This window comes from Mastacembelus armatus, chromosome 3, assembly GCF_900324485.2.
Source record: "Mastacembelus armatus chromosome 3, fMasArm1.2, whole genome shotgun sequence".
NCBI classification, from domain to species: Eukaryota; Metazoa; Chordata; class Actinopteri; order Synbranchiformes; family Mastacembelidae; genus Mastacembelus; species Mastacembelus armatus.
The window spans coordinates 13614928-13631814 of record NC_046635.1 but is presented as its reverse complement, the minus strand read 5'-3'; the positions used below and the strand labels follow the sequence as shown (position 1 = coordinate 13631814).

General features: G+C 38.3%; 1 protein-coding gene across 1 annotated transcript; it reads right to left on the bottom strand.

The window, feature by feature from the left end:
• Positions 1-1173: 1173 nt before the first annotated feature.
• syt9a (synaptotagmin IXa) lies at positions 1174-15556 on the bottom strand. Its single transcript, XM_026320169.1, has 7 exons — positions 15409-15556; positions 10245-10469; positions 9989-10133; positions 8850-9405; positions 1787-1907; positions 1532-1703; positions 1174-1312 (listed from the first exon to the last, which is right to left on the bottom strand). The coding sequence occupies exons 1-7, from the start codon at positions 15554-15556 to the stop codon at positions 1174-1176; spliced, it is 1506 nt and encodes a 501-aa protein (XP_026175954.1).
• Between the last annotated feature and the right edge of the window lie 1331 nt (positions 15557-16887).

The window sequence follows — 16887 nt, the reverse complement described above, 5'->3', positions numbered from 1 at the left end:
AACATCTGGGGTTGACTTCAGCGCTTTGCCTAACTTTGTCTCCCTTTCTACTTTTCCTAAGAAGGAAAAGTGGAAAAAGACCACATGAAATGACACACACTCAAAGACAAGGCGCTTGTCCTGTAGACCTCTGATGCTAGTAAATCAGTAAGAGAACTTCAAGTTTAAACCTGCTTTTTGTCTAAAAACTGTAGTTATGCAGTTTCACACCATATACTGTGCATTGCCATGGTACATTTGGCAGAAGATCTAATCTGCTCCAGAGCAGGTGTTTCCATAATCAGATTCAGGTATGACTTCCAGAGAAACATCATCAATCTATGTGCATGTTTTGGGGTGAACCACTGTACCTTATCTTTCACTGAAGATTATTAAATCAGATATAAAAGGTTTTTCATTCCAGGCTACCTGTAGATGACCTCCTTCCTTTTTACTTTTTACTTCAGTCTTCAATGCCTTACAGCCATGCTCCCATTATTGCTAACCAAATACCTTTATATGTTACCTTTATAAGTTCTACACCACTGTGGCTTTTCTTCACTTCAGTTCACCTTACTCTCATGTGGCAAAACAATGTTATTTTTTCTAAAGCACTTTGAATTGCGTAGTGTATGAAAGGTGCTATACAAATAAATTTGCCTTTGCCTTTACAAAATCTTTTGTGTTTCCGATTTTTGTTTTTCATAAAATGTCAGGAATCAGTTTATTTCCCTCTGGTAATCGTCTTTTTCCTTTACTGCAAATGTTACAATGGAATATACTTAAAATGCTGGTGGTATGCTATTATATACTGTATGCATTTACTGAATCCACTTTCTAGTACTTCTGCAATTATATATTTACACCAGAAAGCTAAATAACGGTTTATCTAATAATATTCTCTAGTAATATTCTGTTCACATGTACATTGCCATTGGTTATTTATATCAAACTGCCTATAAAAACTAAAATCAAATTAAATTAGAATTATATGTTTATTCCTGATTGAAATAGTTTATTGCACTGAAAAATTAAAAGTCCATCTTTCACTAGATTCAGCCTGTTACTGTCTGCGGATCAGTGCCAGAATCAAACACCTTATCTATGACACTGTTACTTGCAAATGACACTTACCAAAAACCCAAAATACGTTCATGTTGAAAAACCTGGTCATTCACCTTTATCAGCATAGAGTCACCTCACCTCAATAAGAGGATGCCAGTGGGCGACAGGTTTTCGAGGACATGTGAGCATTTCACTCCAGTGGTGTCGACCGAGGCTATCTCCGTCAGTGCCAACTCGACACACACCAATGACCTCATTATGGCCAACACTATATATGCAGGAGGAAGAGAGAAAATCATGATGACAACAAATACTGCCTTTCAAAAATAATACATACATCTTGAGGGTAAAAAAACCGAACTATTTGTCTGACACAAACAGCAGTACAATGTGCATTTTACAACAGTTCATCTTTCGTTCCTGCTGCAAAATTAAACACATGAGGTTTAATTAAACACTTTTTATGAAATCCTGTAAAAGTTCTAACCGGTCATAGTCCATCACTGCAATCAAGAGGCTGATCTGCTCTATGTTTTCTGGAGGGACATCAAAGACAATGGCCTCATTGTAGACTGGATTCAAAGTGTTCCTCTTTGTAGATGTCTTCCTCTTTTTCAATCTGCGACCATCACACATTAGTGAAACCTTCACGTATGGATCTATGAAAAGTTAGAGTAAAACTTTCATTTTCATTCAGGATACCAGTGATACTATTCAAAAAATGAGTTTTTAGTCACTGTACCAGATGCACCAGTGATATCCATAGCCTTGAGATTTCGAGCCTTTATCATGGTAATGGTCAATCTGCCTGCTGTAGGCAAGTAACAGAGTGAAAACATCAGATCCCCAAGATCCACGTTATCCTGCAGGGTAACACAAAACACATTTATTTCACCAGAGGTTTTGTCTTGATTAAACTACCTATTTTGGTAATACATGTATGTATAAATACAACTAATTAAATAATATTAATTTTATTTTTCTTTGCTGTACATTAGCTGAAAGGGAGTTGATGTTTCTGTCAAGACATACTTCTCACATTGCTCTAATAAAAGCTAAGCACATTTCACCTGACATGGACACTTCTGTTCAGCTGCAGAAAGGCAGAAGCTCACTTATCACTTGCTCTTAAAATAACTCAAACTCAAAAGTAGTGAGAACCAGGAAAGCACACAAATGTATCTGGTGAAGACAACTTTTACAGTAGAACCTCTTGCTGATGTGCTGGTGTGTTGGTGTGATTTTGTTGGAATTTTGAATCAGGCCTGGATAACATTAGCAAGCAGCAATGTCCTTTCTCACACATTCTCTCTCTCACACACACAAGCACACACACATTTACTTTAAGTCAGTGTTTCTATCTTTTTCTAGCATTTATCAGCATGGCTAAGAAAACATATCCTGTTATATGGCACTCATTTTTACCTGTGATCTCTCTCTGTTAATGTGTGTGTGTGAGAAAGAAAGACAGGAAAAAACAGGAAATTTCCCCTCCTTAGACCTATATTGCCTTTTATATTAACACGGATCCTTATAATTAGAGTATTTAATAAGGCTGCGGCATAAGGAATTTTAATTTGCATTATGAAGTAACTGACAACTCTCGTGCACACATAAGATACAGGTTGGAGGAGAAAGATTAACACTGTGTTTCATGTTCAGTCTTGGGCAACAAATTGCATTTAATACTGCAGGTTGAATGTTGTACTGCATGTCTCATCATATCATCATTTGCACATTTCACAATTGACAAATATTTGATCTAAGTATGGTCTAGCACATTAAAAGCCAAAACAATAAATCAAAATGAACAAACAAAGAAAAAAGAAGCCACTCTTAATACTAATGGATTCAATTGCTTTTGTTTGTATTGCTATTGTCATTCTCAAACTGATAAAAATAACACACTTTCTTTCATCTATTTACAACCAGCTACTGTTGCTGAGAAAAAAAAAAACTAATCTGGCAATGAGACAACCCATATGGTCAATCCCATGGGCAATCATGATTTAACAATAATCCCATTGTTCCTGTCAATGGAGCCAATGAATCTGTATAGTGATTATGACAAATGGGCTTGACTGTTTTTATTTTTTTTGGTTGCAAAATCTCCTCTCTATGCACTGGTGTCTAAAGCATGGAAATAGTAGTAATAAATTCCTAGAATATCAACATTTGAATCTGAAGATTCTCAGTCGTCCAAGGGAGTTATCTAAAGTCTGAGTCATGGCAACTGGACTTTCAGTTTTTAAGTCGAAACATTCCACCACCCATCCAGACGGCTTCCTCAGTCTAAGAAAAAAGCTGGACTGGAACCTCCAATATATCTCCCAGGTTGGTTTCACACCACCCCTAGACCCATAGGCTCACTAGCTGAGCTATGTAAATCAGGTGAGAGTCATTAGACCCACGCCCCTGGGTTGGTTTCACTTCACACCTGGCCTGAAAAGGCTCGTCAGGTGAACCAAAGGAGTGAGCTCAGGTGAGGGTCGTTGGGATCTAATAGTGGGCTCATGTGACCCCTCTGATTCACCAACCGGCTGCAGAGTGTGTCCTCCCTGGGAAACATTTGATTTTCCTGTAAATGGAGGTGCACAGCTGACTGTGGTCCTGGGGAGCTGCTCCTCCTGTGCTGGGCCATCTTCCTGTTGAGTGGTTGTTTGGTTTCTCCAATGTAAAATTCTGAGCATTCTTCCTTATACTGGAATACATACACTACATTGCTCCTCTTTTGTTTTGGTGTCCGGTCTTTAGGGTGAACCAGTGTCTGTCTCAGTGTGTTTGAAGTGAACCAGTATCTGATGTTTCCCAAAAATCAATTTAAGCCTCTCTGAAACACCTGCTACACAGGGAATGACCATGTTTTTCCTCTGTGGATCTTGAGGCTCAGTGAGTGTCAGTGAGGCTTAAACAGATTTTTGGGAAACATCAGATACCACTTCACTTCAAACCCACCAACAACTGAGGAAGCCGTCTGGATGGGTCTTGAAACGTTTCGACTTAAGAACTGAAAGTCGAGATCAACATAAGAAATTTATTGCTCAAGCTAAATTAAAATTTAGCCAACTTATCCCAACCTTCAGTGGTAAGCAAATCTATCCATTAATTCAGATCAAAACTTCTGGAATCAGATATGCTTATGGTACAGATCTTCAAAATAATTAAAAACCCAAATTTACAGCTCATATAACAGAAAGTCCACCACTGAACGCACTACACAGGACAAAGGATATTTAGAATGGGTCTTAGTAATTCAAATGTATGTATGCACTGCATAGGTGACATTTCTGACACTGACATACATGCTATGCAGCTATGCATATGCATATGTTTTTGCATAGGTTATGTGAACACTTATCTTGGTTAAGACACTCAATCCATGCCTCCCCTTCATTTTGTGTGGTTGGCGAATTAAGCAACATTGGTATATGGCATTGGTTCAATCACATTTTACGTGCTCATTACTGCACTAGGTATTGCAAAGAAAACTATCCTCATAAACTGCAAGTCAAAAAAAGAAGCTTAACATTATAAACCTAATAATTATACTTCTGGATCATATTAGCTTGGCGAGAATGTCTGCTTCATCAAAAGAGCAATGGGCTGAATTCTATTCATTCTAGTCCCCAATAATGAGTGCAGTGCAGAGTGGGGGTGGGGGGTTTTAGCCTTGCTGCTCTGAGCTGGTGTTGGGGTCCTGATGTTGGTGGTCAGTTGCCTCCAAGAGGTTGTGGCGGCTGCACTGAAGAGGCTGTGTGTGAGTTCTGTGGGCTGGGGAAGTGCGGGGCTGCTGGGCTTTGTCTCCCACTGCTGGGGGTGGGTCACCTGGGCTGGGTAACCTCACTTCCTGGGTGTGGGTGGGTCTGGTGAGTGGGTCCTGGTTGCCCTAGGGGCTGTACTCTCACCAGGCAGGAGTTTGCCTGCGCACATGTTCACACATGCATACAAACATTCACACGTCTGTGAGGATTCTCAGTCATCCAAGTGAAGTTATCTAAAGGCTGAGTCATGGCACTTCTAGTTTTTAGGTCAAATGGTTTCACCACTAATCCAAGTGGCTTCTTCAGTTTGAGAAAAAGCTGGTAGGAAACTCAGATTTATCTTTCAGTTTGGTTTCACTCCACTCCTACCCTAAGTAGGTGAACTATGTAAATGGGGCCAGAGTTGCGGGATAGTTGTTAGGATCTAATGATTGACTCTTGTGAAGTGTCCCTTCAACAAGAGATCAACACCTCTTGGAAAAGCAACTTTGTTGGCTCAGAAAGGCATCCAGATCCTCAGTACTGTATGCCAAGTAGCTGGACATCACAGGTTAAAAAAATAAAAATATAGCAGGCTAACATTGATTAATACTCAGTGTTTTATGTGGGAGTGTGGATGCTTCTGCATTTAATCAACCAGAATCTGAAAGTTTACACAAAGATATCAATACTTTTGTCAGTATCAACATTCTATCTTTTGAACTGACAAAACAGCTATCTTTCTGTGGTTTATTAGCTGCTCCTCCTTGCTCACTAGCTGTCCATTACTTTCATTTGTTGCAAATATAGACTTAGACACCCAAGGACCAATTGAGAAGTGAGATCTAGATCCTTAATTTCTATTCGGACAGTGTGAAATAGGTCAAGATGTACAGGGCAAATGCTGCCTAGAAGCTTATGACACATTTGTGAATTGCTATTACTTTTGGATAAATTCTTTGCCCTTTGTTATATATAATCTTGGCTTTATTGATTGCTTGTATTACAAAGACTTAGTAGGCTTAAGCTTAAGTGCAATTACCAGTGTACATATGTGTAATTGTCCTGTATGAAACTCAAGCAGTATGTTACTCTGAATGCAGAAACACACTAAAATATGCATAGACTTTGTCAATTTACTGGCAGTTCCACGTGATGACCCCTGCACACAATGCTTATTTTGTCTCATATGAGAGGTCAATTAGATTGTATTTGAGCAGGTACCCATGATCTAATATGTCTCTTTTAATCTTGGTATTACGTTGTTGAACTTCACCCTAAGGTTTTTCTTGCAAATATACATTTAAGTAATTTCTAAGAGACATGTATGAACACTGAAATCCTGTATTATATACTATTTTGCGGCTAGTGTACATGAAATTAATAAGAAATCATTGTCCAATTGTACCTAAATGGCATTGTGTTATGAGCATATTTTTTTCATTTTACTTTCTGTATACTTTGAGTTATATTCAAAGATCCATATAAATTAATCTAAGTGGTTCATGAAAATACATGAAAACTCTGTGTACTGTATTGTAACAGGTAGTAGTGTCCATCAATGCCACAGTCATATTTCAAGTGAATGCACTCTACACATCAACATCTCTGAATATTCTTCTGTACTTAGAATTTATTTTAATTCTACTGTACATTTCAGTTTAGTTAGTGTGAGCAAGCCTATAATGAATTTTGGAGGGATTCATGTAATGTTCCCTTGCTTTCAGCATTCACAGGTTTTACAAATGTACCTAAAATATATAGTGTATGTGTGTGTGGGAGGGAGAGGGACAGAGGGAAGTAGAAAGCTTCTGGCCACCAGTATTTTTAGAGGCCATGAGTAGGAAGCTGTTAATGGTCTCCAGCACACCATACTGTATATGAAATTATGCATTAAACCACTGGCTAGCATGCTGATATCTACTGCAGTCACTAGCATACTACTAAATTATATATCCTTGTCAAAGACAGTAGTAAGATTGTATGCACAAATACAGGAAGATAATCAAGAAAAATTATTTTGAAAATGTCAGTGCACACAAGAGAGTACACTGAACACTGCTGTTATTCCTTATAACAGTCTGGCATTGCCAAACAGCAAAACCGGAACTATTGTATTTCTGCTTAGTTATCTGGTTCTTTGCAATTAGCTACAATTAGCTGACAGACCATGCTTGCATCTCTTCACTTCTTGTCAGGAACCTGTCATTTTAAGTGGTTGCCTTACAGCTGTCTACTATTGGTTGGTTACCTTATATGTAATTTTTCTAGGTCCATTAGAAGAGTTTCCCTTACGATTGGGAAATGTGAATTTGACCTACCACCTTTATTATAATACATTGTAAGGTGTGTAGTCAAGCATACATACAAAAGTATAATCCAGACTTTCAGGTAGTGCACATTTCAACCCCATAAAATTTCCATGCATGAAAAGCATTTTCAGTATGATCGGACTATGGCAACATGGTTGAGGCTCAGTTTGAGAAAATCTTACTACAATGGCTATATTTATCCTAGATTGGCAGGTGGACCAGTAAGGCACACACATTCAGGTTACTAAGGCACAAAGCTCATTAAATTGAAATGGCTGCATTGCAGACAAGACATTTGCATATGCTGTGCTGCAGGAGACAAGCTTGGTCATCAACACAGGCACAGGATGCTTTGCGTATTAGATACACAGGAGACAGACACACAGATGCATCATACATCCAGCTGTTCAGTCTTATTCTCCCCATGCTGCAATGCTTTTACTGAAGTCTGCCCCCACATTACAACTGGAGTTTTAACACAGCTTCTATTGGTCTTAACAGTTAGACAGGTTGTAAACGAGCCCTGCATGAAGAGAAAACAAAAGTGAGTAAAAAGGGTAAAATATCATGGTTTACAGACTGGATGTCTGTGGTTGTTACCCCACTGGATTTATTGCTATCACTGCTACCATTTTTCCACCAATATCTGAGCAATTAATTTGGCACGTAAAATGTTATCATAACAAATATAGCCAAGGTTTGGAGTAGTGAAAATTTACTTGTGTTGTAAAAGAAAAACACACACACACTTTTTCCATTAAGCAGCTCTGTCTCATTGATCTTGCTCCACTGACTTCCCTGGGACTAAATGAATTGTTTGCAAGAATTAATGGCAAGGAGTCTTATTAATGGCAGTTAAGCATGCCATGAGGAATGGGATCAATTGCACATTACAGCTAGTTGTGCTCACACGATGAGCTTTCTGTCACAGAAGCAATCACTGGAAACAAATACTCATACATATTTTCTTGCATTGTCCATGATACAATAGTCGTGTCAGCTATCTTTCAGCTGTATAGTCTTGTCATTAACAGAAAAAAACTGACATTTATGAACTGTTAAGAGTGACAGTAATGACATACTAAAGTACAGCTCTTATGCTTAAGTCTCTATCTCTCTCTCACACACACATGCTGTTCACGTTATTATATTTGTATATACATAGGATCCTGATTTTGCAAAAATGGTCACTTCAGTGTAAAACTCAAACCAGTCCTCACAAAGATTAATGTGCACAAGTACACAAGCACATTCTCAGTTAGGTACCGTGACAAGGAGCTTTAATTCCTGTTGACCTTAGGCCGTCTCACCATGGATTTAATTTATAAACAGTATATTTAAAAAATGAGTGATCACAGCAGAAAGCATTGAAAGTAGTTCAAATAGGAGCTCTAGTAACTAACTAATCATCAGGGAGAGACTGAGCAAAGCCATTAACAGAAATCCTCTTTTTCAAAGTGAGACCTATTCACCTTATCTACCAACTAATTCTAACGTTTATTCAGAGCAGACAACTCAGTGTGTTTCAAAAAGCAGTCAACTGGATTTTATACTTAATATCCTCACTGAGATGCAGAATGTGTTGAAAAAAGTACTCAAATATGGATCAAATATGTAGTTGTCAGTAAGGTTTCAGCTAATCTGTCATACTCTACAAAATGTGTCTTTCTTTTGGTGGTAACATTGACAGTTAAATATAACATGGCAGGTCTATAATACATGAACATAGTTTTGAGTTGAAGTGTTGACTCACCGAGGAGACATACTGAATGTCCCGGCAGAGTTTTGTCTCCCTGGGGAAATCTGCCAGGTCCAGGAAGTTGTCCACAACCACTTGGCCAATAATGTCATGGCGTGAAAAGCGGTCAAAGTCATAGACACTGAAGTGCAGCTTACGTGTGGGAAGCTCAGAATATGCCACAGGAAAAAGGAAGACCTCATCAAACACAGGGTTCAGTGTCTTGCGATGCACCTTAGTCTGGTGCTTGGTCTTACGATCTGGTAGCAGGTAGATCTTAACATAAGGGTCAGAGGTACCAGAAAAGTCCTTAGCTGGGAGGTCCTCCGCTTTGTGGATCTTAACTATTAACTGTTCCAGATCACAGTCAAATTTGAGGATGAAGTGAAGGCGTCCACAGCCTCCTCCTCGGCGACCGCCTTCATCCCCCTCAAGGGAGCGCTGTTTGTAGAGCTCAGGTTTGAGGCGCCCAAGGCTCAGCCCCATCCCTGTCAGGGAGTCCTGCCTTTGGAACTGGGCCACATTGAAGTCAGGGTTTGACAGGTTCATATGTCTGCGAATGGACCCTTGTCTGTGGAGAATGCCAGCAACATCATAGAACATCAACAGATAACATCAGCCCAGCATCCTAGGAATTACATCCACATTCATATTAACATCCAGTGCCAATGCAGAACGTAGTATGCCCTACAGCAGCCTGGCAGCAAATAAGCATGTGGAGTTTGTGGAGATGGATTGCCACTGACATTTATTTGTGAATTATTTGTAACCTAAGCTAAATATCTTGGCTAGCTTTAACCATCTCTTTAACCAAGCATTTTAGTTACCTAATTTTAATCTAATATTCTGTGGAATACATTAACTAGTTGCCATAACCATATTATTTCCATAAAATGAAACACCATGTGCTTTCCATAAACAAATATTTTAAAAACCAAGAGTATGAAAAATGGTGTCATGGGACAAAAGAAAATGTTGTACAAGGTTATGCAGAATCATTTTTGTTGTCAAGTAGTATTTAGATCCACCATAACAGCAATGATCAGGTCAAACAACAATGAAAATAATATATGAAAGGAAGGAGTTACAAAATCTAGTAGATCTGATGAAATCAGATAAAACAGCAAAACTATTATACTGACCCAATTTCAGACATTGAGCGACCAGATGGGTGAGGTTCAGTGGTCTGTCTCTGCATACGAGGGTTAGTGTGAACCCCATTTTCCTGGCTTTTACTCTTGGCATCCAGTGGGATATCTGGAGATGTGTGACTGATCTTCATAGCTGCCTCAGGTGTGGCCATGACAGGTGGTGGTGAAACAGGAGTCACCGGAGCCTCCACTGATACAATGGATGCCACAGGAGTGGGCTGTCTGGCAATGGAGCAGTGTGAGGACTCACGGCGGTTGTGTATTGGTGGGTCCACAGCTGTGTAGACTGGCTGTCTGGGTGTGGGTTGCGAGGGCAGAGGACTTATGGTGGGATTGAGGTGCACATGGGCCTCTTTGGTGGTGGGAGAGGGCCCACGCTCCCTCCATGGTATCCAGCAGAGCTTCCAGGATACAAAGAGGGAGACCCCAAATAGTGCCAAGCCACAGGCAGTCACTACTAGTGACAACAGACTCACCGATATATCTGATGCGACAGAAGAGACAAGGAATAAAAATCTGATCATGAATTAAGTTTTCTCATTTCTTTATTACAAAGTCATACTTTTAATGTAATCGATGTAATTTACAGCATTTATATATTAACTAGTTACCCCACTGGAGTTTAAAAATATTTAAGCAATTTCAAGTAACACACATATGTATGTGATGTGTTTTCAGTCCCCTCACAAATCATGCTGCCTAACAAAAATATTATTTATTGTAATAGAGAAATAAGCTTTCTGTGGGATTTTCTATTTTCTTTATTGCTGCAAAGGATCTTCAACAAGATTAATTAGCATTAACTACATTTATTTACACATGTGGACAAAATTGCTGGTACCCTTCCATTAAAGAAAGAAAAACCCACAATGGTCACTGAAATAATTTGAAACTGACTAAAGCAATAATAAATAAAAATGTAGTGACATATAGTGAAAATAAACTAATGAAAATTAGACATTGCTTTTGGTTTTTCTTTCTTTAATGGAAGAGTACCAACACTTTTGTCCACGTGTGTAATTATCCGTGCAGCCTCATATCAACTCCTCAAGTGGAGATCAACCCATGCTCACTCCTTTGCTAAAAAAAGTGGAAAAGTCTGACAAAACAAAAGCAGCAGTATATGCACACATTATAATACTGTAATACTGTGGAAGAAGTTGAACTGTTATTTTATTCTCAACAATTTAAAATATTAACTCTTGTATTTAATGAGGTTAAAATATAAACAGTCGATGTTACAATTGTGTATTATTATGTAAATATAAAGCCTTACTTGACCGGCACACCAGGCCATTCTCTGTCAAGTAAAAGTTTGTTTCAAAGCATGAGGCTGAATATTCCTGCAGTGCATTTATTTACACGAGGTCAGGGTGTACCAGTTGCCATGGAAACCGAGGTGAGGTGTGAGCTAACAGAGTCATCAAGGGCTTTCTGAATTGTCTCTTTTCTCTGGAAAAGGGTGACTTTTCCCAGAAGCATTTATTTTCAAAAGGTAAATCAAAGAAACTGCTGCAACAATACAGAGATGCAATCTATGACTGCAATAATAACACGGGTTATAAGAACATTTATACTAAGCAAAAATGTCTTTCTTTTTATTTTCTCTTGGCTATTTTTCCTGACTTTATTAAAACCCAAATATATATATAAGAGAGTAGTGAAGTGATAATCCTTGTTGGCACATTTGAGAACATTAATGCTGAGGTCAATAAGACCTATATTACACTTCCTGTGAGTAAACTGACATAAAATAGTAGTATCTTTATTTAGGATTTAGGGGGGCTGTGCAGCATACAATGCAGCACCAAGCACAGACACAATTAGATGACAAACTATTGTATTTAACAGTGTTCTCCAGCTTGGGTTTGTAGGTAAATACTTTCAAGTAAACTTCCTGGAAAATTAGTTAATGTCAGTACTTCTACTGACTGTGGCAGATATATTCATATTGTTCAAGGATGGAAATTTATAACTTTTTGAAGTAGTATAAAAAAAATCTTACATAGTGATTGTTATTTTTTTATACTTTGCTATGATGCTAAAAAGTGCTAATATATATAATTTAATTTGGCTGATTCAGGATCACTGAGTATTGTTTTACTGTAATGTTAATATGCATGTGCTTTCAAATGAAGTGAAGAGCTGTTGTTTGAATCTGAGAAAGAAGACATTGTGGATGAAAGCATAGGCTATTTTTAATTGGTAGAAAATATTCATTACCGAGCTACTAAACCATCTTTTTTACTATATGCTACTTACTGATTCAGTACATTTCAAGACACTTTGCTTTGTCCACTACATGCCTTTTACCATTCTGTATCTATCGGAGCACATTCAGCTGCTGTACACTTTATTTTCATTAAATGCATTGCAAAATCTTCCATCTTTGAGAATCTACTTTTTGAAAGATCCACGCTTCTGCACAGTGCTTTTAATAGCATCAGCTAGCTGTATCCTCCTGACCATGTTTATTTTTGGCTATGTCTTGTTCTGTGCAAGGGCAGCGATACAGACTTATGCCCAGTTTTGTGTGCTGACTATGCAACAAGCTATTAGATGCCTGATGCCTGTCCTTTCTGCTTAGTAGTAAACCAGATGGATTTTGTGTCCACCCATAATCAATGTTGATGAAGATTTGTATGGAAATTCAAAAAACAAATCAAAAGAAATGTAGGGTATAATTATTGTAATTATTTCAATCATAGTAATGACGAACATCCCATTTCAATTTTAACAGAGCCTAATGATTGTTTTTCTGAGCATCTTATAATGGCTTAGTATAGTGGCAGATGGCCGCCCAAACTGAGCCCGGTTCTGCTGGAGGTTTTTTTTCTTCCGTTAAAGGGAGTTTTTTCCTCTCCACTGTCGCCAAGTGCTTGCTCATAAGGGAATTGTTGGGTTTTTAGTTTTAGTTTTTGTAAAGTGCCTTGAGATGATTTGTATTGTGATTTGGCGCTATACAAATAAAATTGAATTGAATTGAATTGAATTGAATTGAATTATAGTGTGTCACTTTATTAGCCAAAAAATCTTTATATACATTTACATTTATTTAAAATGAAATGCATGCTGATTAATTAATGATTAATTTTAACACCCTATAAGTAATGTAATAAACTGGTATTTGACCATGTGCTGTAGAGCAATTACTGTGTCTTCACTATGGCTTGATGAATATCTAACAAGTAAAGAATTTTTTGCAATCATTGCATTTATTCCTGTTATCATTCTTTAGTAATTATATAATCGATAGAGAATCCTAAATTTTAAATAAGTTTGTTGTTTTAAATAATGGGGTTTTAGCATTTACACATTTTTGACAGGATTTCATACCAAGAGAAACAGGTTTGTAAAAGACTAACTAAAATTCCAGAACATCTTCTGCAACCAGGAATCATCTTGAACTGAATCACGCCTGGCAAGCACTGTTACACATCTGATGTAAAGCTAACACTTTAAAAACTGTTTGGTTTTAGTCACACCAAATCTCAAAAGACTTGGCCTAATACTGGACTGGCTCCACATGCGTGGGCACTATCAGAAGACCTCACACAGGAGCTTAGACAAACTGTCCTTTCTGCACTCAGAAATTGTGTGAATCTCAGAGAGCTGTATGTGAGATTTGGGAGAATAATGAGGAAAAGTTGAGGGTCTCACTCGTCTGAGTACACTGAGTCCACTGTCAATTTGGCAGACTGCCTGAGTGCTGCCCAGTGGACAAGAATCTATAGACATCTAGAAAGACTAAGAAACTGCATCACAACAAAGAGGATGGAACAGATTTGGAGCACAAGATCTTCAGGAGTGCAATAATGTAGTAAGCAAGCAAGTGCTAAAAAAGCTACCCCCTGAGATGCTATTTGACTTAAACATACCTCTTTGTGAATAAAATTTGTATTTAGACACTATTGGACAATACTTAATTTCCTCCTTTTAGTAAAGTTAGTATCAACACAGTGTACACAACATGGTGTATTACATGAGTAGTTTAAATTGGTAGTTCAATTTGGCTTGAATCACCATATAAAGGATGGGGGAAATATTCATCTGCACTCTGTTCCAAGTATTTACTTGATTTAAATAATCACTGATTACTTTTAGTCTATCAGACATAGCTGAAGAGGTGGTCACAAATACATTTCCATAAAACATGACCAATATAGTATGTGATAACAAGTCAACATTATACTTTTGCTCAGAGTGTTTGTGAAAAGTAAGTTAATGTTCTTGGACTGTCCCAACCATCCCACCCTGAACTATGGGTCACATGGTATTGGACATACTCTTATTCTATTTCATCTATTTATTTTGTCATTCTGTTATTAGTGATGGCATTATTATGGTTGACACAGGCCAGCTGGAACTGAAATGAAACCATACAAACAAGCCCTGCTGATAGCTAACTCCACTACAGTGTCTGCTATACTGTAGCAGTTCCACTTCTGAAACTGTCAGTGCAGTGGAAAAGATAAGACAGGACTGATGCAGGGGGGGGGGAGTTGGGAGATTAGGGTAGAGAGAAAATAAGGTGGAAGATGTTGAAGGACAAGAAGCAAGAGAAATGGAGTGGGAATCCACAAAGGGCTTTAATAACCTACATAACGGAAGAGTGAAGTAAGTGGAGGATTGCAGTTACTCTGCTTTGTCTCTCCTTCAGATTATTCCTTTCGCCTTTCTGCTTTACACACACTCACGTACACACGCCGTCCAGATGAAGACGGTGAGCCCAGTGCACGCTGTGATGAAACGTGACTACGCAGTCACAGTGCTTCTGTGTAACTGAAATTCTGCTTTGGTCTTCAAAAAATGTCATTTTCTTCAATATGATTGTGAACTTTATAGTCAACATCCATTTAGTCAATGTTTCGCATAACCTACGCAGGTGTTAGGTAAACGTAAGGCTTAGAATTATATCAGAGGTAAACTTTCAAACAAGTAGATACATCAAGTGTTAAGCACACCTACAAGCGCGACTCATCCAGAGAAAATAGTCGATGCATCCAGTTTTACATGATGTGTCATTCTGTGAGTAGACTACACGATATCACTGCCGGCATCTGTGCACGTGTGTCATGAATGAACTGGACTAATAGCACACATTTGGAATCTTACAGAATGCCAGACTCGTTGGGGTGTTGAATGGAAATAGAAGAATTTTTTTAGATCTCGAATTTGGCTCTCGGTGAAAGGAGAGACTATCTTCATGCAAGTGCATTTTCCTTTTAAGAAAAATGATTTAATTAAACTATATAATTAGTAAATTAACTTGTGTGAGGACAAATGATTCAGATCGAATTTCCAGACAAAAGATAGTATTTCTTGTGAAAACACTCAAACCAAGAGCTTGGGCACCTATTGAGTTTTAGCCGCGTCCACCCCAGTTTGATTCAACAGAATCAAGACTGCAAATGATGCCTCACCTGAATCAGTATAGCGGGGCCTGGCAAGGTCTCGAAAATAGTAGATAAAATCCAGGCAGTTTTCGTTCTGCACTTCCCCTTTCGAACAGAGATCTGACAGGAGTTCAAGTGCCTTTTGACAAATCTCGTCATCAATGTCTCCAGGCATTTCCCAACAACATCCTTATAAATGGAAGATCTCTTAGGCACCACCACACCACTCCGCCCGTCTGACAGTCACCTATTCCACGCTTCTCAGCACGGCTTCTGGACTGATCAGCTCATCCAGGGGCACGCCTACCCACATAATGGATTCGACGGAGACGCTCTGTGTTAGAAAGAAAAAAAAAACAGAGTCCGAGGTATCCAGAAACAGCCTTTCCCACATGTGGAACACAAATAGGTTTTCACGTAACATTCAGGGAAACAGTGCCATAACATGGGTCCTCTCATTGAAAGCCACCGGTTGAATCCGCGCATCGCCACTGCGGCGCCGTCCGCTGTCCAAGGTGCTGAAATGCATGCGCGCCTCAGAGCAGCGAATTCTTACACCAGGCGGTCGGTTGTCATCTGTCTTTACGCCTTCAAGCTGCATCAAGCTCAGGAGAAGATGAGCAGTATTTTACTACCGAAGGACATCTGTACATCTGTACTGTACTACCTCTATCAATACACCGGTGTGGTTTTATGTGCCTGCATGTGGTCAGAGGATGATGATGAAATTTGTTTATTATTACTGTTATTATTATTAATATTAATGTTATTGTTGTTGTTATTACTATTAGTATTATTATCTTATATTATGTTATTATTGTTGTTAGCTACACCGATGACACTCAAAAAACACCACGTAAGATAATGTTGCAAGGCGAGTTTAGTGGAAATTATTAGCTGAGAATTTCTTTTTTCAGGGAGAATAAGAAGTAGTAACAAATAAGTAGTATTCATCTGCAGTGACTTCCGTGATTTGTCATACAGTGATTAATTAGAAATGGGCACAGGCATACACACAGAAGGACATGTATTTATGTCCCTATCTTTATTGTTTATTTATTGTTACTGTTATGTACAGTTATGTATTTCCCATGACACAATCAGTATCAATATGTCCAAATATATGCATTGTTGTAGTGTTACTGGTATTATGCATTTACTATACTTTATCTCATCAAAGATAAAGACAGCTTCTAATGAGCTGTGCCCTGTGTGTTGCTTTACTCTCATATTATGTAATAATGGGAAAATAGTAATAATGGGAAAATAGCAGGCATCTTGAAAGATGTAAATTTGATTGATTGATTGTAGATTTGATTAACATGCCTTTCAAAAACATTTGTCTTGTTAGTTGTTTATTTATTTAAGAGTTGAAGATGTGTGGAGAAACAAGTAGGTGATGATGGTCATAACGGCAGGTGCTTGTCTTTTAGTGCATATGGGTTTTCCATTCAAAAAATGTTCACACAGCAAGTATCAAGTCAGCTTTCTTGGTGTCCATGGCAA

Coding starts and splice junctions, on each gene's coding strand:
- syt9a (XM_026320169.1), bottom strand. CDS start 15,556: ATGCCTGGAGACATTGATGACGAGATTTGTCAAAAGGCACTTGAACTC. Junction 1,908..8,849: donor ACATTCAGTATGTCTCCTCG/GTGAGTCAACAC, acceptor GTTACCCTGCAG/GATAACGTGGATCTTGGGGA. Junction 1,704..1,786: donor GGATATCACTGGTGCATCTG/GTACAGTGACTA, acceptor AACTTTTCATAG/ATCCATACGTGAAGGTTTCA.